Genomic DNA, 24,883 nt, shown 5'->3' with positions numbered 1-24,883 from the left:
GGAGACCCTTGGGGGCCGGTTGGCCCTTTGGGAGCCCGGGGGACCTTTGAGGACCCGGGGAGGGCCTTTTGGGGGTCTGAGGAGGGCGTTTGGGGGATAACATTTCGAAATTTTTACTTTTTAGTTTAGTTTTTTTTGCGGCGCATCCCTGCGGCGCCTCCTGCGGCGCTTTCCTGCGATGCCGCCCTGCGGCGCATCCCCTGCGGCGCATTCCTGGCCCGCGGCGCTTCTCGGGCCCGGGGGACCTTTGGGGACCCGGGGAGGGCCTTTGGGAGCCCAGTGGACCTTTGGGGGCCGGGGGAGGACCTTTGGGGCCCAGGGAGGGCGTTTGGGGATCCGGGGGCCCTTGAGGATTGAGTGGTCTTTTGGGAGCCCGGGGGACCTTTGGGGACCGGGGGAGGGCCTTTGGGAGCCCAGTGGACCTTTGGGGACCGGGGGAGGACCTTTAGGGATCCGGGGGACCCTTGGGGGCCGGTTGGCCCTTTGGGAGCCCCGGGGGACCTTTGAGGACCCGGGGATGGCCTTTGGGGGTCTGAGGAGGGCGTTTGGGGGATAACATTTCGAAATTTTTACTTTTTAGTTTACTTTTTTTGCAGCGCATCCCTGCGGCGCATCCTGCGGCGCATCCCTGTGGCGCCTCCCTGCGGCGCATCCCCTGCGGCGCTTTCCTGACCCGCGGCGCATCCCTGCGGCACATCCTGCGGCACTTTCCTGGCCCACGGCGCAACCTGGCGGCGCTTCCCTCGACCCGTGGCGCATCCCCCTGCGGCGCATCCCCCTGCGGCGCTTTCGGGCCCCGGGGCGCGTCTGGGGCCTGGGGTACCTGTGTAGACCGAGGGGGGGGTCTTTGGGGTCCGGGGTGCCCTTGGGGAGCCCGGTGGATCTTTGAGGACCAGAGGAGGGCCGTTGAGGGTCTGAGGCGAGTGTTTGGGGATCCGGGGGCCCTTTGGGGGTCTGGGGGAGGGCATTTGGGGTCCGGGGGGCCCTTTGGGGGTCCGGGGGACCCTTGAGGACCAGGGGAGGGCCTTTGAGGGTCTGAGGAGAGCGTTTGGGGTCCGGGGGACCTTTGGGAGCTCGATGGGCCTTTGGGGGGCCTGGGGATGGCCTTTGGGGGTCTGGGGGGGCCTTTGGAGGTGCCGGTGGCCCTTTGGGAGCTTGGGGGACCTTTGAGGACCGGGGGCTTCCTTCGGGGTTGGGGTAGGAGGATTGGAACCCTTTGGGGTTGGGTTAGAGGACCTCACAACACTGTTCAAATGAAACTTGTGTATTATAACGACCACATAGTTTCACCATTAAATTCTCTTCTAAAACCTATCCTAAAATCTTCTTTCAAAATGTCTCTAACTGTTTCGCCGAAATAATCCCATAACCTGTCTAAAACAGTTTCGCCCAAGTAATCCCTAAACGTAATTCAGCGTGTTCCTTTTGTTTTTGGCATCTCTGCGCTAATGCATTTCAAATTAATAAGAAACCTGATTCCCGCGCTAAAACAATTCATCGCTAAGCTGTTTCTTGGAGAATTGTTTCCATGGCCTTTGGCTATTAATATCCTTTGGAGTTCGACCAAAAGAGTTATTTCCGAGGCAAAGACATTAATGACTTGGATCTATTCCTGAAGAATCGTTTCTATGCGAAAATTTTTAAAGTCTGACAGATGATGTCATTGGTTGATTGATCTGTCAAGAAAGGGGAATTAATTTGTTGTTTCTAAGGGGAATTATTGATTCACGATAGGTGAATTGAGGTCGACAGCACAGGTGCTCCAAATTCCGGGAAACTCATAACATTCGCTGAGAGCGTGCACTTGGCCAAAACAACAACAACAACAAATAGTGTTTCCTATTTCTGGACACCATGACATTCGCTGAGAGCTTACACTTGTCCAAAACAACAACAACAACAAATAAATCGACCTTGACATTCGCTGAGAGCGTGCACTTACAACAACAACAACGTCGACCTTGGAAATTTAGGTCATTGACCCCATTAACCACGTGTTCTCCCCAGGGAGGCTATGCCCATATATGGACTCCCGTTCGGACCTTTAGGGTCATCTCTACTGGCAACTAATACCCCTTCCACGCCCAACATTTCCCAAAACACATCTAATCAAAATTTTGAGATAGCCATTTTGTTCAGCGTAGTTGATTTCCTGATGGAGATTATGTTTTTGAGGAGGACACTCTCCCTCAGCCGCCAAGGCAAGGGTTGTAAGTTACGCCCTGGTGGCATATAAGGTTTTTATAGAAAGCGTTGTTGTAAAAACTTCAAAAACAGATCGTTCGATTGGAAATTCAAAGGGCTAGTACCCTTTTTAATAGTCGAAAGTGATTGGAGGGCAACAAATCCGCCTCTTACGCCCATCTTTTCCCCAAACACATCCAATCGAAATTTTGAGATAGTCATTTTGTAGTTAAAAGTTCTGTAAATTAGGTCTTTGAGGATGATACGACTTTAGCCTTTAGGGCTAAGGTTGTAAGTTATGCCCTGGGAGCACATAAGGTTTTTATAGAAAATGTTGTCGTAGAAATTTCAAAAAAGGCTCATTCAATTGGAAATTGAAAGGACTGGTGCACTTCTCAATAGACTAGTCAAAACTGATTAGAGGGCAACTAACCTCCCTCTCACGCCCACCATTTCCCCAAACACAAACAATCAAAATTTTGAGATAGCCATTTTTTTCAACGTAGTTGAAAGTTCCCCACACCCCTCAGGGCAAGGGTTGTAAGTTATGCCCTGGGTTCATATAAGGTTTTTATAGAGCGTTGTAATAGAAACTTTGAAAACTTAGAAAGGCTAGCGTCTTTTTTAATAGTTGGAAGTGATTGGAGGGCAACAAATCCGCCTCTTACGCCCATCTTTTCCCCAAACACATCCAATCGAAATTTTGAGATAGTCATTTTGTAGTTAAAAGTTCTGTAAATTAGGTCTTTGAGGATGATACGACTTTAGCCTTTAGGGCTAAGGTTGTAAGTTATGCCCTGGGAGCACATAAGGTTTTTATAGAAAATGTTGTCGTAGAAATTTCAAAAAAGGCTCATTCAATTGTAAATTGAAAGGGCTGGTGCCCTTCTCAATAGGCTAGTCAAAACTGATTGGAGGGCAACTAACAGCCCTCTCACGCCCACCATTTCCCCAAACACATCCAATCAAAATTTTGAGATAGCCATTTTTTTTAACGTTGTTTAAAGTTCCCCACACCCCTCAGGGCAAGGGTTGTAAGTTATGCCCTGGGTTCATATAAGGTTTTTATAGAGCGTTGTAATAGAAACTTTGAAAACTTAGAAGGGCTAGTGTCTTTTTTAATAGTCGAAAGTGATTCGAGGGCAACCAACCTCCCCCTCACGCCCACCATTTCCCCTTACACACCCAATCAACATTTTGAGATAGCAATTTTCTTCAATGTAGTTGAAAGTTCTGGAAATTATATATTTGAAGAAGAGAGCCCCCCCAGCCCTCAGGGCAAGGGCTATAAGTTTGGCCCTGGGGGCATATAGGGAGTTGGAGAGGGAGTTGAGTATAATGAGTGATGGAGACTGGATTGGTTATTATTTTTTTTATATTTTATATTATTATTTTTCTTTTATATTTTATTTGTTTACTATCATTTTTAATTCAGTTATTTATTTATTTTTCTATATTTATTTTTATTTTATTATTATTATTATTATTATTTTATATATATGTGTATATATATATATATATATATATATATATATATATATATATAGTGTGTGTGTGTGTGTGTGTAGTGTGTGTGTGTGTGTGTGTGATATATATATATATATATATATATATATATATATATATATATATATATATATATATATATATATATATATATATATATATATATATATATATATATATATATATATATATATATATATATATATATATATATATATATATATATATATATATATATATAGTTTATCTATTTTTGGTTTATTTATAATAGTTTTAATTAAATAGTTGTGGTTTATATAAATAGTTGAGTTAATAGGTAAGTAGTTACGTGGACTTTCGCGCGATCGCAAACCTTCATAGGTTTTCTCCAGCGTGAAAGTGTTGTTTAATTTATTAGTTGTTTAATTGTTTAATTTATTTGTTTATGAATATGGATTAATAAACTTATGAACTTGTGAACTTATATAAGGTTTTTATTGAAAGCGTTGTCGTAGAAACTTCAAAAAGGACTAATTCGATTGGAAATTGAAAGCGCTAGTGCCCTATTTAATAGTCGAAAGTGATTGGAGGGAAACTAAGGCCCCTCTTACGCCTACCATTTCACCAAACATATCCAATACAAATTTTGAGATAGACATTTTTTTCAACGTAGTTGAAAGCTCTGGAAATTAGGTATTTGCCTGCGTTGTCGTAGAAACTACAAAAAGGACTCATTCAATTGGGAATTGAGAGGGCCAGTGCCCTTATTAATAGTCAAAAGCGATTGGAGGGTGAATGCCCCCCCCCAACCCATCATTTCCCCAAACACTTCCGATCAACATTTGGACATAACAATTTTGTTGAAAGGTCCAGAAACTATGATTTTGAGTATGACAACCCCCAACAGCCCTCAGGGCTAAGGTTGTAAGTTATGCCCTGGGGGCATATAATGTCATATAGAAAGTGTTGTCGTAATAACTTCAAAAAGGGCTCTTTCGATTGGAAATTGAGCGGGCTATTGCCCTTTTTAGTAGTAAAAGTAATAAGAGGGAGAATACTCCCCCCCCCCTACGTCCATCATTTTCCCAAATAAATCCGATCAACATTTTGATATGACCATTTTGTTCAACGTAGTTGAAAGGTCTGGAAGTTATGTCTTTGAGGATGACAACAATCCCCCATAGCTCTCATGACAAGGGTCGTAAGTTATGCCCTTGGGGCATATAACGTTTTTATAAAGAGTTTTGTCGTAGAAGCTTCAAAAAGGGCTCATTTGATTGGAAATTGACAGGACTTGTGCCTTTTTTATTAGTCAAAAGTGATCAGAGGGCAAATGTCTCCCTCCACGCCTATTATTTCCCCAAACACTTCCAATCAAACTTTTGATATAGCTGTTTCTTTAAGCCTATCAGAATAGTCTGAAAATTATGTCTTTGAGGATAACAAATCCCCCCCGCCTGAAGGGCAAGGGTTGTAAGTTGTGCTTTGGGGACATATAGAGTTTTCATAGAAAGTGTGGTCATATAAACTTCAAGGGGGCTCATTGGATTTGTAATCAGACGCTCTTTAGTGCTCTTTTTATAAGTCAAAGTTATCAGAGGGCAGCTATCCTCTCCCCCCTACAGACATGTCATATTACCGCGAAATGCGTCTGTTAGAAATTTTTACATCGTCATTCTATTGAACATAGTCTAGATATCGTATAACAAGGCTTTTGAAGTTAAAATAAACTCCAAAGACTAGGGGCAAGGGTTGTAAGTTATGCCCAGGGGTATTAAAGGTTTTTATGGAAGGGGTTTGCTTAACTTCAGAAGAGGCTCAGTCTTTATTTCTGAAAAAGACCATGTAAGTATAAGAAGAACAGAAATAAATTAAAAAAATTTGCACAAAACAAATTCTTCAAAAAAAGTAAAGAGCTCCATTAAAACAAAATGAAAACAAAAATAGAATCAAGTAATCTACCAAGTATACAACTACCGCAAATCAGTATCAATAAATAAATGAAACCCAAAACAACCAGAAATTAAAATAAGTCAAACTCAAAACGATCATAAATCAATCTGAGTAGGGTTCTAAAGCCTATGCTTTCTAAAAGCCAAAATATAATTTGTACTTTACTGAAAAAATTCTTTTAAATGTTTTCACTTTTTTAACTTTAAGAAATCAAAAATTAATTAAGATTTTAAGGAATAAATATCAGCATATGTATGTAAAGTATTTAACATCAATTCGAGAAGAATCTCCGGGTGTCTCATTTCTTAGTCATTTGGGCATTTATGCGTCAACGAGAGCATTCCAGGGGGGGCTCTTGGGACTAAAGCTAGTCGTGGGAAAGGGCTCGTTCCCAGGCCTTGAACTTCCGTTCCAGAAAAGTTATATTCTTGGTTCATTTCTAAAGGCAGTCCATCTTTCGCCTTCGTCGTAGCTAGTTGTTCATGTGCTACCTTATTTTCTCTATGTGTATTCTCACGTTATTTAATAAAGACCATGTGCCAACATTTATCGTTTACATGTATATTAAACTGACAATGCAAATTTTTTTCAGTAAATTCATTTGAATTTTTTGCATATTAGATGGTAATAAAGGATCGTAAATATCATAAAAAGTTGTAAAAAAAAGTATATTAGATCGTCCATGAATGGGGTGGCAAGAGCTCATAAGGAAAGATTAAAAGGAAATTGGAACTGTATAGGAGGAAGTAGAAAGTGAAGCTTTGAATAATTCGGGATGGAGACAGAGAGTGCACAACCTAACCTGGGGGGGGGGGGGGATTGCGTACACCTGTGCCACCCTCTGGTGTTTTGGTGCTGCAATGAGTTGGCACTTGGTAGTAGTAGCAGCAAATGAATAATGGGTAGAAGCATGCAGTTACTATTTTATTCAAATTATGAAGAATTGTTTAGGCAAAACTGTCATCAACTTTATATTTATGGACGGTTGATTGTCTTTGAATATTTTTTAACTATTGAAAATATTCCCCTGCTAAGAATTATTTCAAGCTAGTTCTTGCCAGAGTAAATACTACAAATGTAACTCTTTGTAATCTTGATCATATTGGTAACCTTCACAGAACTTATGCGCGAGAATGAAAGTCTCATCTTGCGACCGATGGATTAATGATCGACTCATCGGCGATCGATTGATTGACTTCCAGTAGAGGCAGTCCCCAAAACTCTTTCATAATACCTCTAATTTATTTTAATAGATAATGATTATCGGAACTATTTTCATTTCATCGGTATCGACAAGACATTTGCTATACATTAAACCTAAAAATTATACTAATTTAATAAAATTGTTCAACCAAGTTAATTAGCTCTCTTAAATGAAAGTTACATGTTTGATCATGAATTAATAAAGATTTTTTTTGTACATATAATCCTAACAGAAACAAAAATAATCCCAAAACCTATGTCAAAATTGTGAAATTTCTGCCTTTTTTACATATTAATTAAAAAAACTTTTTCCACAAAATAAGTTTTTGAAAGAAAGTAAAGAACACCATTAAAAAAAAAATGAGCAAAAATAAAATCCAATAATCTACCAAGCGTGAAACTACCACGAATCAGCGTCGATAAATAAATGAAACCCAAAACGAACAGAAATTACAATAAATAACCGAGTCAAACTCAAAACGAACAGAAATTAGCATGAGTAGTGCCCAAAACGCCTAAGCCTTCCCAAGGCCAGTACATAATTTGCACTTTACTGAAAAAACATAAATGTTTTTACTTTTAAAACTTTAATAAATCAAACAATACTAACATTTTGATTACTAAATATCAGTATATGTATATTAAACTGACAATGCACATTCATTTGTATTTTTTTCAGCATTTTTTCAACATTCAGTTTTTAAACATAATGGTCCAATGGGAGGGTGGGTAAGGGAAGGGAACTAGTTGCCCTCCAATCACTTTCACTATTAAGAAGGGCATTAATCCTTTCTATTTTCAATCGAATGAGTCCTTTTTCAAGTTCATAAGAGAACTCCTTCGATACGAAGTTCCCTCGTCTTCAAACAAAAAAAAAAAGGACAAAATAATAATACATTGCACCCACATCAATCTTTACTATAAAAATGTCAAGCCTTCCAATCACTTTCGGCTATTAAAAAGGGCACTAGGCCTTTCGATTTCCAATCGAATGAGCCCTTTTTCAAGTTCATAAGAGAACACCTTCGATACGAAGTTCCCTGGTCTTCAAACAAAAAAAGAACAAAATAATAATACATTGCACCCACATTGATCTTGACTATAAAAATGTCAAGCCTTCTAATCACTTTTGACTATTAAAAGGGCACTAGTCCTTTCTATTTTCAATCGAATGAGTCCTTTTTCAAGTTCATAACATAACTCCTTCGATACGAAGTTCCCTGGTCTTCAAACAAAAAAAAGGACAAAATAATAGTACATTGCAACCACATCGATCTTTACTATAAAAATGTCAAGCCTTCTAATTACTTTCGATATTAAAAAGGGCACTTGGCCTTTCTATTTTAAATCAAATGAGCCCTTTTTCAAGTTCATAAGAGAACTCCTTCGATGCGAAGGAGTTCCAATCTCAAAACTTTGATTAGATGTGTTTGGGGAAATGGTGGTTGTGAGAGGGGTGTTAGTAATACTCCAATCAGTTTTGACTATTAAAAAGGGCACAAGCCCTTCGAATATCCAATTGAATAAGCCTTTTTTGAAGTTTCTACAACATCACTATCTATAAAAACCTTATATGCACCCAGGGCATAACTTACAACTCTTGCCTCAAGGGCTCTGACAGGGTTATCATCCTCAAAGACATAATTTCTATAACTTTCAACTACGTTGAACAAAATGTCTATCTAAAAATTTTGATTGGCTGTGTTTGGGGGAAAGGTGGGCATGAGAGGGGGGTTAGTTACCCTTAAATCACTTCCGACTATTAAAAAGAGCACTTGCCGTTTGAATGTTAAATCGAGTGAGCCCTTTTTCAAGTTTCTATGACAAAGCTTTCAATAAAAACCTTATATGCCCCCAGGGCATAACTAGCAACCCTTAATTTTAGGGCTGTGGGGTGAGTGTCATCCTCTTAGATATAATTTCCGGACGTTTCAAGTACTTTGAACAAAATGGCTATCTCAAAATTTTGACTGGAGGTGTTGTGATAAATGGTGGGCGTGGAAGGTGTGTTAGTTGCCTTCCAATCACTTTCGACTATTAAAAAGGGCACTAGCCATTTCAATTTCCAATCAAATGAGCCCTTTTTGAAGCTCTTACGACAAAGCTTTCTATAAAAAAAATCTTAGATGCCCCCAGGGCATAACTTACAACCCTTGCCCTGAGGGGTGTGGGGGGTTGTCATCATCAAAGACCTAATTTCCCGGATTTTCAACCACGTTGAACAAAATGGCTATCTCAAAATTTTGATTAGATGTGTTTGGGGAAAAGGTGATTGTGACAGGGGGGTTATTTGTTCTCCAATCACTTCCGACAATTAAAAAGGGTACTAGCCCTTTCAATTTCCAATTGAATGAGCCATTTTTGAAGTTCCTACTACAACAATTTCTATCAGAACCTTACATGCCCCAGAGTTTGGTTAAAAACGATGGCTTTGAGGGCTCTGAGGAAGTTGTCAGCCAAATAGACCTACGGTCTAGAACATCTGAACACACTGGGCATTCTGATATCTCTATTACCGGTAGGGTAGTGTTTGAGGACATTGTGGGCATTAGAGGGGGGTTACTTGGCCATCAATTACAGCTATCACATAAAATTGGTCCTGGTACTTTCAATTTTCAATCGAATGAGCCCTTTTTGAAGTTTTACGACAACGCTTCTATAAAATCCTCATATGCCAGGGCATAACTTGCAACCCTTGCCCTGAGGTCTCTGGGGGGGTTGATGTTATCCTCAAAGACATAATTTCCAGAACTTTCAACTACGTCGGAAAAAATGACTATCTAAAAATTTTGATTGTATGTGTTTGGGGAAATGGTGGGCGTGAGAGGGGGGTTAGCGGCCCTTCAATTACTTTTGACTATTAAAAAGGCCACTAACCATTTCAATTTCCAATGGAATGAGCCCTTCTGGAAGTTTCTACGACAACGCTTTCTATAAAAACCTTATATGCCCCCAGCGCATAACTTATAACCCTTGCCTTGAGGGCTCTGATGGGGTTATCATATTCAAAGACCTATTTCCAGAACTTTCTAGTACGTTGAACAAAACGACTATTTTTGTTGACTATTTTGGTGTTAGTTGCCTTCCAATCACTTTCGACTATTAAAGAGGGCACTAGCCATTCCAATATCCAATCGAATGAGCCCCTTTTGAAGCTTCTACGGCAACGATTTCTATGAAAACCTTATATTCCCCCAGGGCGCAACTTATAACCCTTGCCCTGTTGGCTGTCGGGGGGGGGGGGTTGTCTTCCTTCAAGACCTAATTTTCAGAACTTTCTACCACGTTGAACAAAATGGCTATCTCAACATTTTGATTGAATGGGTTTGGGGAAAAGGTGGACGTAAGAGGGGGGTTAGTTGCCCTCTAATCACTTTCTACCGTTAAAAAGGGCACTAGCCCTTTTAATTTCCAATCAAGTGAGCCTTTTGGAGGTTTCTACGACAACACTTTCTATAGAAATCTTACATTCCCCCAGGGCATATCTTACAACCCTTGCCCTAAGGGCTCTGGGGGAGTGTCCTCCTCAAAAACATAATTTCTATTTGGAAATCAACTACGTTGAACAAAATGGCTGTCTCAAAACTTTGATTGGATGTGTGTGGGTAAATGGTGGGCGTGGAAAGGGTGTTAGTTGCCTTCCAATTACTTTTCGGTTATTAAAAAGGGCACATGCCACAACAGTCTCCAATCGAATGAGCCCTTTTCGAAGTTTCTACGACACCTCCTACGAAGTGCCCTGGTCTATTGGAAAAAAAAATAATAAGATCGAACCACGTTTCTCGTACAGCTTATTGTTGGATCTACGGTTAGTCAAACGTTCAGAGTTTTATTCACCAATAAATACAATTTGGAAATACAATTCCCCCACGAAAGTCTCCTTGGCCAGGGTACAAGGGGGATAAAAAAAACACAATATAAGCAACAACCAAAAAGAGAGAACAATAGTCAAACAACATATAAGATTAAAAAGAAACCATACCTGAGGCCTGGGACTCAAAGCGCAGAGAAGGAAATTATAAGCATGAAATAAACCCTCAGGGTATATGAACTCAACAGAGGAAAGGAAAAAAAATAATGAAATAAATAAATAATCACAAAATGCTATTCTGTTTGATACTTAACTAAATGGTCCTTAAGAATCCTTTTAAAATTCCCAAACGAGTGGCATCTCAGTATTGAAGAAGGTAGGAAATTCCAGACCTGTTGACAAGCAATAAGGGGATTGAAATATGACCGTACAGTAAGGGTAGAAGGAATGTAGATATTATGTGAAGATGTTATAAAGAGCTGAATCAGATATAAACACAAGAGTTTTTGAAGAGATTTTGGAAAATTGCCCTGAAATTGATCAAAGACAAAAGAAACACAAGAAAGAATGTAAATAGACTGTACTTAAACGTACAGTACATCATGAGTAGTTTTGGTGAGGAACGATTGGTGTCCATAACCAGACACCGTGTTTTATTATGCTTGACAGAAAGTGACCGCAGTATAGAAAGAAAAATAGACATCCATAAAATAGGCCAATACGAAACATGTAACCGGACAAGGCAGAAAAAAAAGCTTCAGAATAGATCCGGGAAATGTGTGTTCGAGTTTCAGAATGATACCCAAACTCCGTGTGATCTTAGCTCTAATAATGGCTATATGGTGTCCAAACAAAAGTTTCTCATCAAGCAGGATAACAAAAAACTGAACCGGCCGATTATCTGGTCTGTGCAATGAGCCTCGTGTCACCTGAAGGTGTGTAAGCTGAGGGAAGGCTATACCAATTCGAGACAAAATAAGAAAATATGACTTGGAAACATTTAAGGACAACTAATTCGCATCAAGAATTGGAATATTTTTCTTTGAACTATAATAACTATAATATCTTCCTCATTCTTAGAAGTGTCCACGTTTAAAAAATGTCTTTGACCACTGTTACGACCGTGGCTTCCAAAAGTCTAATCTTAGTTTATAGACAAATCTTCTAATTCTTCCAAACTTTTATTAACTGCGAAAAAGCACCTAAAGTCTTGCCTCTTTTTTATATCTTCATTTCATTCATCATCTTTAAGGTGTTATGGTACCTTAAAGGATTTCCTTATCTTGTCCACACGAAACTTTTCAGTTTGTGTGGCCAAAGTATTTTAGAATTAATTTTGCGGTTTTGCCACAACCTTTAGAGATTGTATAAGAGATCAAATACTTTCCCAGAAATATCAGAAAAACAATTTACATTCTCGCGTTTAGTACCAGAGATAGCGACACTTAGTTATAATGAAACTTGAACTATCAGAAAGTGTGAAGTCTGTATTTTTAGATTAAATGAAGCAGAATTTTCTTTATGAAGTCCAGGAAACGGTAGTTCCTAAAATTGTCCTTGCTTGCATATCTGCTAATGAAACTCTAAAAGTCAGTTTAAAGGAATTGTCATACGAGCAATTCAGCTGCTCTAGGAGTTCTTTTGGTGTCACCCACTTTGATTAAAAAGCATGCCGACCAAAGGGACATAAAATTCTATTATCTTCTCAGTCAAATTCAACATTCAAACAATTCAACAGCTTTTGACGATAGCTTGTCGCATAGGACCGTTTCCTAATGGTTCCTTGTAACGGTTAAATCAGACGGAAAGTGGTAAAATGAGTTTTTAGGCACCGTATTACCTTACAGATAATACTATCCAAGTAAATGAAGCCATCCATTGAATCGATTTCCTCGTTACCCAGAATTACCTATTCACTCTCATTTATTCTTAGTCTAAGCGACTTTGTTTTCTAAATAATAATTTTTCTTGCATCATGAGCATTCAAAAAATCCAAAAATTGGCTCGTTCCGATATCATTTTATATTGGACACTCAATTTCTTTTAGAAGAGTTTAACTTTGATACCATATCCTCCCTGTCAGAACCTGGGAGTACACCAAGGCAATTTTTTTCGAAAGTCATAATTGATTAATTTTATAACAACTCTATGATATTATGGACACAGTTGTGAAACATAGGGAGCTAGACCAAAAGGTAATCAAGCACTATACAATAACACCATTATTAAATATATTAATGAGTGCAATAAGGACCTCAAACACTTAAAAAAAAACTTTCTTGCATGTTGACCAATGGTCTGCTTATCACATATTAAGTCTGCTCCCCGTGGAATTCCACCACGTTCATCCTCTCCGTTTGTCTGACCTGTAGTTTAAAAGTTTATTTTTATTGTTAAAGAATGTAGATTTTAGTACTTTGGTTCTTTTTGAAGTAGTTTGCTGAATTATTAGGTAATAGTTTATGCAACAGTTTCTGAAAATAATTTATCAAACAATCCAAAGAGTAACCAAAATTCTAAAAAAAAACAGAATTGTGATAACAGTAGATGCATTAAAAGAATTTGTTTTTTATGCTAATTCTAAATATATAAGACCCATTAAACTTGATGTTACTGATCAAAAGCCTGGGAAAATTTGCCTGATTTTTGAAAAGGGGAGGAAACATATTCAAAAGTAAAGGAATCTTACTGGAAATCCCACCGTCAGATGCAGCGTATCAGAAAACCCTACTGTAGTGTGTTCAAGCTTCCGTCATTAAAAAATGTGGAATATTGTTTATTTTTTGCCAGAAGAAAGATCACAGATACATGGTCCTAGAAGATTGGGAGACGGCTAATTTGAACAGAAATTAAAAGTTCTAGTGCCCTTTTTAAGTGACCACAAAAATTGGAGGGCAACTAGCCCCCTCCCACGCCTTTTCCCCCCAAAGTCAGCCGACCAAACTCTGAGATCCTCTTTTTGTTCAGTATAGTTGAAAGGTCAAATAGCTATTTCTTTGAGAATGACGAGACCCATCCCCTTACAGCCCTCCAAAAAAGGGCCAAACGTTGTAAAATTTGCTTGTTGTTTATATATAGTGTTTGTCGACATTTTTCAGGGATAGAGAATTTCTGGGGATGTATTCTCTACGGGGAGAAATCCCCATTGGGATGGAAGTTTTCGGGGGGTGAACTTTCCAGGGGGAATTTTACACTGGGGGAATTTATTAGAATTCATGTGCAAAATTTTATTTTATGTGTCTTACTTCCTCACTGGTGACCCCATCTTACATGTGGAGAAGCAGTCGGAGAGCTGTCCAAAGAAAATTTCCTGCGTATTTGGAACTCTCTGGGGGATTTTAACGTGGGCGAGGGATTCCTCACGGGAAATACTCTCCATGGAGGAATTATTACCAGAACAAGTTCTCCATGGGACATTTTTACGCTGAAAAATTTTCAATTTGGGAGAGGGGTATTTCCGAGTAAAATTTTCCACACAGAGGGATTTCGCCATGACCTGAAAAATGGTCAAAAATTAAATAAAAAAAAGTCATTTCTCAAATAAAAGCATACTAAGGAGCATTTTTTAGTCGGAACCGTACGCAAGAAATTTCCTGGGGCAAGTTCGTAGCGAGAATGGAATTGTCTGGGGTAGTTTCTTAGGGAGAAGGATTTTGCGTAGGAGGAAACTTCTATGGAAGAAATTTTGTGGGGGGGGGGGAATTTTTCATGGATTTTTTGAAAAACGATAAGAAATTAAATATAAAAAACAATTTTTTTTTTCTACTAAAAACAAGGACCAACCTTAAAACTTAAAACGAACATAAATTATTCCGTATATGAGAAGGAATGCCCTCCTCAATATCCCACTATTCACGCTAAAGTTTGATATTTTCCCCGATTCTTTAAAAACGATTCTTGAAACCCAGGGGCAGTTTATGAGAATCAAAGCCTTTTTAAAACTACTGAAAGATTTTAGCGTGAAGAGAGGTGTATTAAGGAGGGGCCCCCTAATATAAAAAATGATTTCTGTATTTTTGAGTTTTAATATTGCTTGTTACTTTCAGTAGGAAAAACTTGTTTTGTTTTATGTATTATTTATTATTAGACCAAAAACGATACTGCAACCAAATATTTGGCAGATTAACGAAATTCAACAAATCGCCATCTATTTGTGGATTTTCTTAGCAATCTATTCAATTATAATAAAATATGATTTTGTCTTGAATTCCAAAATGTAGAAAAACAATTTCCTACGTCAAAATACTTCCGTAGCTGAAGAAAATCAATGTAAAGGATGGAAACTACGTCTTTGCCTTTTCAACAAAAACTGTATGAATTTGTGGAAGAGCTTGATTTTATTAGGGTAGGTTAAGCAGCTTCCATTCACATACCCTTGACCAAAATCAAAAAGTTAGGCTACTGTAAATTTAGTTTAGTTTTTAAGGTGATTATATTGTGTAGAGTAGCCACTCTTCAGAAAGAGAATCCTAAAACAAAGAGAGGCATTTTTAGCTTACTAGTTTTATGCTCTTTTTAACACTTTTTAAGCTCACATTGCAACTATAAAGCCCCAACCCTCCTAATGAACTCAGATATAGCCTTAGGCTATATTCAAAATTAATGTAAATAATTCTTTTACTGTTAGATTCCTTATTTTGTGATTCTTTTCAATTATATAGGCATAATTGTTTCCATTATTTGGTCTGTTGTAAAATTGTTTATGCTAGGGTAACAAACCAGAATATAATTGAGAGTATTTGCCTAGAGGACTAACTGAAAAGAACAAAAGTGTTACAAAAACAATTCTTACTTCATAATATGCAGAATAATCATAGTTAACACATTTTGCATGCAGCCTTGTTATAGCCTAGGCTACTTTACCCCCCCCCCCCTAAATTGCAAATATATACCCTAAATTATATATGGTAAAGTTCTACCAAATCATATTATTGAGTTAGGACAAAAGTGAATACACCATTCAATGCCTTTTTTTATGCTGATTACGAATATAATAATCCTTTCTATCGGAAATGAATTTCAGCCCCCCCCCCTATATATGCCAATTCAGTGTTAAGTTAGGTTAGGTATAGCCTATATAGGGGGGGGGGGAGCTGAAATTCATTTCCAATAGAAATGCTTATTATATTCATAATCAGCATAAAAAAGGGCATCAAATAGTGTATTCACTTTATTCATAACTCAATAATATGATTTTGTAGAACTTCACCTTATATATTTTCAATGCATTCTGCCACCTGTAATCTGTTTTTCCAATGTTTGTTTTGTCACAGTTGATTCAATTTCCAGGTAGCTTATACTGGTTGAAACAACTAAGACACATTTCAAGAATAGATAAGAAATATAGGCTATAGGCTAATTTGGGCTATATATTTGCACATCAGGGGGGGGGGGGGTAAAGTGGAACAGGGCTGCAAAAAAAAATGTATTAACTGTGATTATTCTACATATTATGAAGTAAAAATTGCTTTCTAAAGATAGGATTTATATAATTTGGGATATATATTTGCATGTTAGGGAGTATAGGGGTAAAGTATAGCAATGTTGTATACAAGATGTGTGTGTTAACTATGATTATTCTGCATATTGTTAAGTAAGAAGTGCTTTCTTAACATGTTTAACATGTTTTCTTAACTTTCTTAACATGCTATGAATAGCTAAAAATCTAAGCTATGCATCAATATTGTTATTATTAAAATTATTCAAGATTAAATACTTGAAATTATTAGTTTATTGGCTTACCTACAAGAACCTCTTTTTTAGAAATACCTTTTATCCTATTTTGATATATAGACTTACCTTAATTAATTAATTACCTTAATTTGCACTTTGGAGCAAAATTAAGGTCCATACTGGATCTGTTGTGCTCCAGGTCAATGATGGCAAAATTTCATCACTGTGTTAGGGTCCAGTGACACACCATAAGAGAGGTCTGCTGGAGAGATGCAATTTAAGCCCAAAGCAGCATCAGCCTCCTAGCAAGACATTCATTATGATGAAGTTGGCATCAGTCAGTAGTTAAGTGGGATGGACAGTCCCACTCATATTTCAATGGCTTGTCATTCCATTCCTCATCCAGTCTGGACTTGAAGGATGCAGCTGTGGGTGCAGTCACCATTTCAGCTTGAAGGCTATTTCAATTGTTGACAACACACTTGGAGAAGAAGTGTTGCCACATTTGTGTATTGACAGAATGTTTTGACAGTTTTTGTGAGTGTCTTCTTTTATGGTGCTGACTTGAATGTTTGGTAAAAAGGGGGTTATTTGGTTGTGCGTTATACTTGTAGGTCAGCATCATATCACCACAGCAGCATCTGAAGACAAGTGTTGGCAGCTGCATGTATTCCAGTCTCTTGTTGTAAGGGAGATCTTGTAGGCCAGCTATGCACTTTGTGGCACACCTCTGAACTCCCTCAATTAGACTGGTATCATTCTTATAGGAAGGAGAGGTGAGACATGTACCAAAATCCAAAACAGGCCTAACTATAGCCTTATAAAGACTATGTGGGAGCAGCTGGTTATGGTGCATTTGAGGAGACCAAGACTTGAATTTGCTTTTGAAACTGCTTATTGCCAGTGGCTGTGAAACTTCAATTGTTCATTTATCAGCACTTCTAGATCTCTTTCTTTGGGACTTGTCTTTAGTACTAAGTCAGCCAGTGAATTGGGATTGGACATGTTGTACTGGTGACAGGGTTGTTGCTTCCAAAGTGAAGGACACTGCACTTTGATGTGTTGAATTTAAGTAGCCAATCTTGTGCCCATGTTTGGATTTTATGAAGGTCACACTGCAGACTTTGTTGATTTGCAGGCCCAAACAGCTTGGAGTTGTCAGCATACATGTATATGAGGAATAGGGTAGGGCCCAAAACAGTACCTTGGGGGACTCTGCTTACAACATCACATGGTTTGAAGAAAACCTTGTCGCCATTAGCTCTGAAGAGTCAAACCTGCTGAGTCTCACCAGTCAGAAAGTGCATGACCCAATCAATCATGTCCACATGGGTACCTGTTGCAGAAAGTTTCATTCTGAGATGGTTGTGTGGTACCTTGTCAAAAGCCTTGGCTAGGTCCAGCAAAATCAGGTCCACAGGGATTCCTTTCTCCAGGTGATCTGTTATGATGCTGTATGTCTCAAGGAGATTGGTCTCAACTGATTTTCCTGGCTGAAAGCTGTGCTGGTTGGGGGAAATTATGTTATTGGTATGGAGATGTGTCAGAATATCACCATTCAATCCACTCAAGGGTTTTTGCCACCACTGAGGTCAGACTGATGGGTCTGTAGTTTTTGGCTTTGGTGTGGTCACCCTTTCTTAAGTATTGGGGTGACATGGGTCAGCTTCCAGTCTGTGGGTAATTTTTTTGAGTCAAGCAACAGTTAGAATATATTGCATAGTGGTTGTGCAATTTCTTTGGCAAGCTTCTTCAATAGTCTTGGGTGCAAGTTATCAGGAATGGCGGACTTGTTGATGTCTAGTGCTTCAACTCGCTTATGGATGACAGGGGGGAGAGTAGAATAGGTGACATTGGGTTAGGGATGTAGTATGATGGGCTATGAGGAAGAGGGCCATTTGGTTCATTGGTAAAGCTGATGCAAACTACCTGTTGAGGAGTTTGGCAATGTCCTTCAAGTTGGTCACTTCCTTGCTATCATCTGTACTGAGTGCTTTTACTGACTGTCTGCTATGGTCCTTTCTAGATATGTACTTCCAGAACTTCTTTGGGTTATTCTTACTATCATCAGCTAGCTTTGACTTGTAACTTGCATTAAGTTCTTTAGTTAGGCTTCTTAGTTTGTTTTGAGCTTTTGCAAACTTTTGGTAGTGTTCTTCTTTCCCTCCTTTATTGTTCTTTCTCCAGTACCATCCCCTCCTGTTTCTTTCCTTGCTTATCTCGGGGGTCATGAAAGGCAGTGTTTTGGGCTTTGGCATGGGTTTTACAGATGTGTGCTTTTTTTGAACTGTAAGTAGCTTGTCCTTTAGGTTAGCCCATTGTTGGTTGACATCCCCTTGAAGTAAAAGTGACCAAACTATGCCTTCCAGCTCTTTTCTGATCACCCTGTAATCTAGTTTTCTTTATGTAATCATTTTTTATCTTACAAAATGACAGATTCACTTCTAGGATTAAAAGATCACTCTTTCCTAGAGGAAGTAAGTAATTTATGTTCTAAAGCTGGTCTTTATCCCATAAGAACACTAGTACCAGTAGAGGTGGTCTCTGGAAAAGTCTGCCTCTAGTAGCTTGTTTGACAATCTGGTAGAGATTAAGGGCATGAAGGCACTCTGTGAATAGATTTGGGCTTTTGCTTGTGTTTACAAGTACAGATATATATGGGTATCCCCCTTTCCATATGAGGTCAGGGAAGTTAAAATCACCAGCTATAAGTAGGTTCCCTGTGTAATTCATAGTTGCTTTATGCAGCATTGTTGCTATTGTCCACTCGGTTTCTTTGCAATCTGAGGCAGATAGGCTTCTATAAATACAGCCTACTCTGGTTATTACTCCACTGCCGTCATTGTACAGGTCAAACCATACAGATAAGAAAAATTGTGAGTTACCTGGGAGACATAATGACCATATACTATAACATGTCTTGAATAGCACTAACATACCATGCCTGCATTCTGAAGATTGTAGGTTTGACACAACACCATACCTTGGAATCTTAACATGGGAATCTTTGAGCCTGTTGCTACTAGACTTGGGACAAACCTCAGTCAAAAGGACCAGATCATAATTTTTGGAATAAATCATGGATTTCAGGTCACTCAATTTGTTAGAAAGTTGGTCAACGTTAGTAATTAGAGCAGAAAAATCTGGACTCACTCGTTTTTGGTAAAAGGTATTCAATTAAGCCTAAGTGAATCTATTAACCACTGGAAAAAAATAGGCTACAATTTAAAATATATTGAAATGGGAATAGGCTAATCACCTTAAAGCATATTTTCCAGTAATAAGATGATCCTATGGCCTTGTTGCTGGTCAGTGAAAATAGTGTGCTTACTGTTCAAGTGAGTATCAAATGTTTGCCAGGGATTGTTGCACCATTCTTTGTGGAATAATGATTTAAATGACCCAATACTAGCAGAAGAGACTGTATCGTGGTCTAACAAGTTCCAAAGACTCACAACCTGATTGGAAAAGAATTTGGTATGGAACCTTGAGCTGGACTCCTTCAAAAGTTTCTATTATGCTCTATTGTTCTGGAAGAACTAGCTTTTCATGGTTGAACAGCTTGGATTTTATAATCATATTCTCTCTCTTGTGGTGATTAATTAAAAAAACTTTTTCCACAAAATAAAATTTTCAAAGAAAAGGAAAGAATTCCATTAAACAAAAATGAGCAAAAATAAAATCAAATAATCTACCAAGCATGAAACTACCATAAATCAGCATTCATAAAGAAATGAAACCAAAAACGAACAGAGATTACAATAAATAACCAAGTCAAACTCAAAACGAGCAGAAATTAACATAAGTTGGGCTAAAAACTCCTATGCCTTCCCAAGGTCAGAACAAAATTTGCACTTTACTGAAAAAATATAATGTTTTTATTTTTATAACTTTAATAAATCAAATAAGATTCACATTTTTATTACTAAATATCAGTATATGTATATTAAACTGACAATGCACATTCATTTGTATTTTTTTTCAGTAAAGTGCAAATTTCGTTCTGGCCTTGGGAAGGCATAAGGGTTTTGAGCCCAACTTATGTTAATTTCTGGTCGTTTTGAGTTTGACTTAGTTATTTATTGTAATTTCTGTTTGTTTTGGGTTTCATTTATTTATCAATGCTGATTTGTGGTAGTTTCATGCTTGGTAGATTATTTGATTTTATTTTTGTTTAATTGACTTCTTTACTTTTCGTTCAAAAACTTATTTTGTGGAAAAAGTTTTTTTAATTAATTTCTGTTTGTTTTATATTGACATGGTCTTTTCAGGGAAAAAGAAATGGGCAAATGGGAGGGGCATTAGTTGCCCTCCAATCACTTTCAACTATTAAAAAGGGCATCATCCCTTTCTATTTTGAATCGAATGAGCCCTTTTCGAGGTTCCCATGACAACTCCTTTGATACGAAGTGTCCTGGTCTAAACAACAACAACAAAAAATAATACATTATACCCACATCAATCTTTACTATAAAAATGTCAAGCCTTCCAATCACTTTCGACTATTAAAAAAGTCACTAGGCCTTTCGATTTCCAATCGAATGACTGTTTTTTGAAATGACAACGCTTTCTATGAACACCTTGTATCCCCCCAGGGCATAAATTACAAACCTTACCCTAAGGGCTGTTAGGGTGGTTGTCATCCTCTAAGACATAATTTCCAGAACTTTCAACTATGCTAAACAAAATGGGTATCTCAAAATTTTGATTGAATGTGTTTGGGGAAATGGTGGGCGTGAGAGGGGCGTTAGTTGCTCTCTAATCACTTTCAACTATTAAAAAAGGCACTAGCGCCCTTTTGAAGTTTCTACGACTACACTTTCAATAAAAACCTTATATGCCCCCAGGGCATAACTTACAACCCTTGCCCTGAGGGCTGTGGGGGAGTGTCCTCCTCAAAAACATAATTTCTATTTGGAAATCAACTATGCTGAACAAAATGGCTATCTCAAAATTTTGATTGGATGTGTCTCCAGAGCTTTTAACTATGTTGAACAAAATGTGTGTCTGTGTTTCCAGAATTTTCAACTATGTTGAACAAAATGGATATCTCAAAATTTTGATTGGATGTGTTTGGGGAAATGGTGGGCGTGAGAGGGGCATTAGTCGCTCTCCAATCACTTTCAACTATTAAAAAAGGTACTAGCGCCCTTTTGAAGTTTCTATGACTACGCTTTCAATAAAAACCTTACATGCCCCCAGGGCATAACTTACAACCCTTGCCCTGAGGGCTGTGGGGGGGGGGGGGGAGGGGTTGTCACCCTTAAAGACCTAATTTCCAAAACTTTCAACTACATACTTTCTAATTTCCAAAACTTTCAAGACTGTGAGGGGAGTGTCCTGCTCAAAGGTTTAATTTCCTGAACATGGAACTACATGGAACAAAATGGCTATCTCAAAATTTTGATTGGATGTGTTTGGGGAAATGGTGGGTGTGGAAGGGGTGTTAGTTGCCTTCCAATCACTTTCAACTATTAAAAAAGGGACCAGCCCTTTCAATTTCCAATTGAATGAGCCCTTTTTGAAGTTTCTATGGCAACGCGTTCTATAAAAACCTGATATACCCCGGGGCATAACTTACAACCCTCGCCCTGAGGGCTCTGGGGGGGGGGGACATCCTCAAAGACCTATTTTCCAGAAATTAAAATACGTTGAACAAAATCGTTGTCTTAGACTTTTTATTGAAGTGGTTTGGGGAAAATGTGGACATGAACGAAAAGTTAGTTGCCCTCCAGTAACTTTTGACCATGATAAATAGTCCTAGACCTTTGAATTTTCAATCGAATTAGTATCTTTTGAAATTTCTACGACAACGCTTTCTATAAAAACCTTATATGCCCCCAGGACATAACTTACAACCCTTGCCCTTAGAGCTGTTGGGGAGTGTTACAACCCCTCCTCAAATACATAATTTCTATTAGAAAATCAATTACGCTGAACAAAATGGCTATCTCAAGATTTCGATTGGATGTCTTCGGGAAAGGATGGGCGTTGGGCGGGGGGGGGGCTAGTTGCCCTCCAATCACTTTCGACTATTAAAGAAGGCACTAGCCACTCCAATTTCCAATCGAATGAGCCCTCTTCGAAGTTTCTATGACAACTCCTTCGATACGAAGTGCCCTGGTATGGAAAAAAAAATAAAGAAATAATACATTGTTCCAACATCATTTTTTACTTAGGCAGCGCGAACGCGCTGCCTATGATAAGCCAGTGTATGTAATGCTAGAAGTCGATCTAATAATAGAAACAAACATAATAATCTGTTTAATGTAAATATGCTGCGTATTGTAAAGTAATAACTTCATTGTTTTAGTGTTTCCTTTAAGTTTGATACATGTCCTAAATATATGTATGGACCATCAGAAAGGGGGGGGGGGGGCGGTTTTAATTGCCACAAACATCACTTGAACCAGAAAAAGGGCAGAAACTTAGCAATCTAAAATGTCTTTTTTTTTTCTTTAGCATGTGTTTTTCTTGAGAGCTGCTGCTGTACACATTTACTTTTTTTTAAGATGACAAAATATATTTTAATGGCTCTAGTAAACAGGGACAGATCCAGGATTTTTTTATGGGGGGGGGGCAAAATAGGTTGATCCAGTAAACTTGCATTAGGAGCAAGTTTAACTAACACAAACTTGTGTTAATTAGGTAAATTACACTACTTTAAACTATGTTAGGGGGAACGCCCCCCTTGCCCCTCCCCCTCCCCCCACTGCTAGTTAAATTCTAGGACATAGTTCCCCCCCCCTCTTCTGAACTAATTAGTAATAACAAGTTTTGTTCAGAATATGATTATGCTTCCAGTTTAACTGTATTCCAGCCCCCTCCCCCTAAACAGGGTTTGATATAGACCTAGGATATAAAAAAAGTTTTCTAATTGTTTGATTTATATTATATTTTTGTACTTGCTTTTCTGAAATTTATATGCACAATTATTTACAGTGTTAACTAGTGCAAAGTGTTAACTAACAATGCGTTACGATTTTTAGCCCTTTGTATATAAGCGCTAAGACCATGCAATAATCCTCCAGCCTGTGACCTTTTACACCTACAAATATAGATGCATACAGGTCCAATCCCAAGATGAGGGGTCAGAAAATTTGTACAAATAAGTTCAAGTGTTGCTGCTTGTTGCTAGTACACTGATTACACAGGCTTTGTGTGGTGTTGCATTGTGTGGTTATGTTGTATGTGTTCAGACATGTCTTCAAAGTCTGTTATCAATAGTGGACTGTCTATTTTGTCATGATTTGCAATTACCATTTCTTATTCCACGACACAATTACGGATTCTGAGGCCCAGTTGCTTCAATTCATGAAAATTAGGGAATGTGTTGTTTTTTAAATCTAGGAGGAGGCAATTCTGTTGTTCTTTTTCAATTTATTCAAAGAAAATACCTAAAAATCGCATTTTCACTAAAAATACCTAAAACAGGTATTTTTAAAAATCTAGGGGGGTGGGGGTGTATGATATTTTTTTTATATTTTAGCTAATTACTGAACATTGAACTCGCTGTGCTCAACTAATATCTTTAAATGTCAAAGAAAGCTTGGCCAGAAAGTGATTGTTTACTGTAGTACAATTCAGTGAATAGCATATCATCATCATTTTAATTGTAACCCACCGCAAAAAAAAAACAAGCTGGGCGTGTCCATAAAAGGAAGAGTAAAAACAAAAAAACAAAAAGAAAAATATACTTTAACGGCTATGAAGATAGAACAAACAGAAATGACTAAAGATGGGAATACTCCTGGTATTCAGCAGAAAAATCACTAATATACTTCTCAGTAACTCCAGCTGGGTTTACCACTCAATGCTCTCTCTGCAGAAAAGAGCTACTTGTCCATGTTGGCTGTTTCATCAAATTCTTTTCAAATTTAAAATAAAGGGATGAATGTCATTTCTCCTACCACAATTAAAAGAAAAAAAAAGACAAGGGAAAGAGCAAGTAGGTGAGGAGATATTAGTCTATTATATAATGAGATTCGTGTGCTTTACCCAGGTAGGAAACATTTGAATCCAGAGATGCATACACAGCCCAGATATTGCAAGCATAATCTTTCAGTGTCAGGTTTACAGTTGTTTTAGATTTGCTCCAATAGACATAGGCCTACCCAGTCAATTTCTTTATTTTTTTTTTCTGTTGGGGATTGAGATTTATAGTTCTGTGTCTGGGGGAAGGAGGCACTATTTGTAGTAACAAAGCAGTATATGCTACATTTTTCTCTGTTTTATCAGTTGTAAAATCAAACTAATGTGCTCATACTCTTCTTGGAGATGCTCAATAGCATTCTTGGAAAGTACAAGAAAAGTTTAGTAAATCATCAACAACATAACTAACAAAACGTCAACTCCTTTTAAGATAAATGTACAGTTTAGCTTATCCTGGGCATCAGTAACACAATTATTGGACAAAACTGGAGAAGTCAAAGCTCCTTGGCAAGCTTTGGATTTGAAATAGCAGATTACTGTCTTTAATTTTAGCTTTCAGATTTCTGTACATGTATCTTAGACAAGTAATTACTACAACATTGGCACCTTTCATATGAACCTCAAGCAAATCCTGCATAAATA

General features: G+C 38.0%; 1 protein-coding gene across 1 annotated transcript in view; it reads left to right on the top strand.

The window, feature by feature from the left end:
* Nucleotides 1–14,802: 14,802 nt before the first annotated feature.
* Nucleotides 14,803–24,883, top strand: part of LOC148944703 (uncharacterized) — a 40,635-nt gene continuing 30,554 nt past the window's right edge. The window contains exon 1 of the mRNA XM_089100833.1: nucleotides 14,803–14,981. Coding sequence (XP_088956959.1) covers nucleotides 14,913–14,981 — 69 coding nt within the window. The 5' untranslated portion in view covers nucleotides 14,803–14,912. The remainder of the gene's footprint in view (nucleotides 14,982–24,883) is intronic.

The sequence above is a fragment of the Artemia sp. Qi Xiang Cuo genome, chromosome 14 (assembly GCF_049724085.1).
Source record: "Artemia sp. Qi Xiang Cuo chromosome 14, ASM4972408v1, whole genome shotgun sequence".
Lineage (NCBI taxonomy): Eukaryota > Metazoa > Arthropoda > Branchiopoda > Anostraca > Artemiidae > Artemia > Artemia sp. Qi Xiang Cuo.
This window is presented reverse-complemented; position numbering and strand designations above follow the sequence as displayed.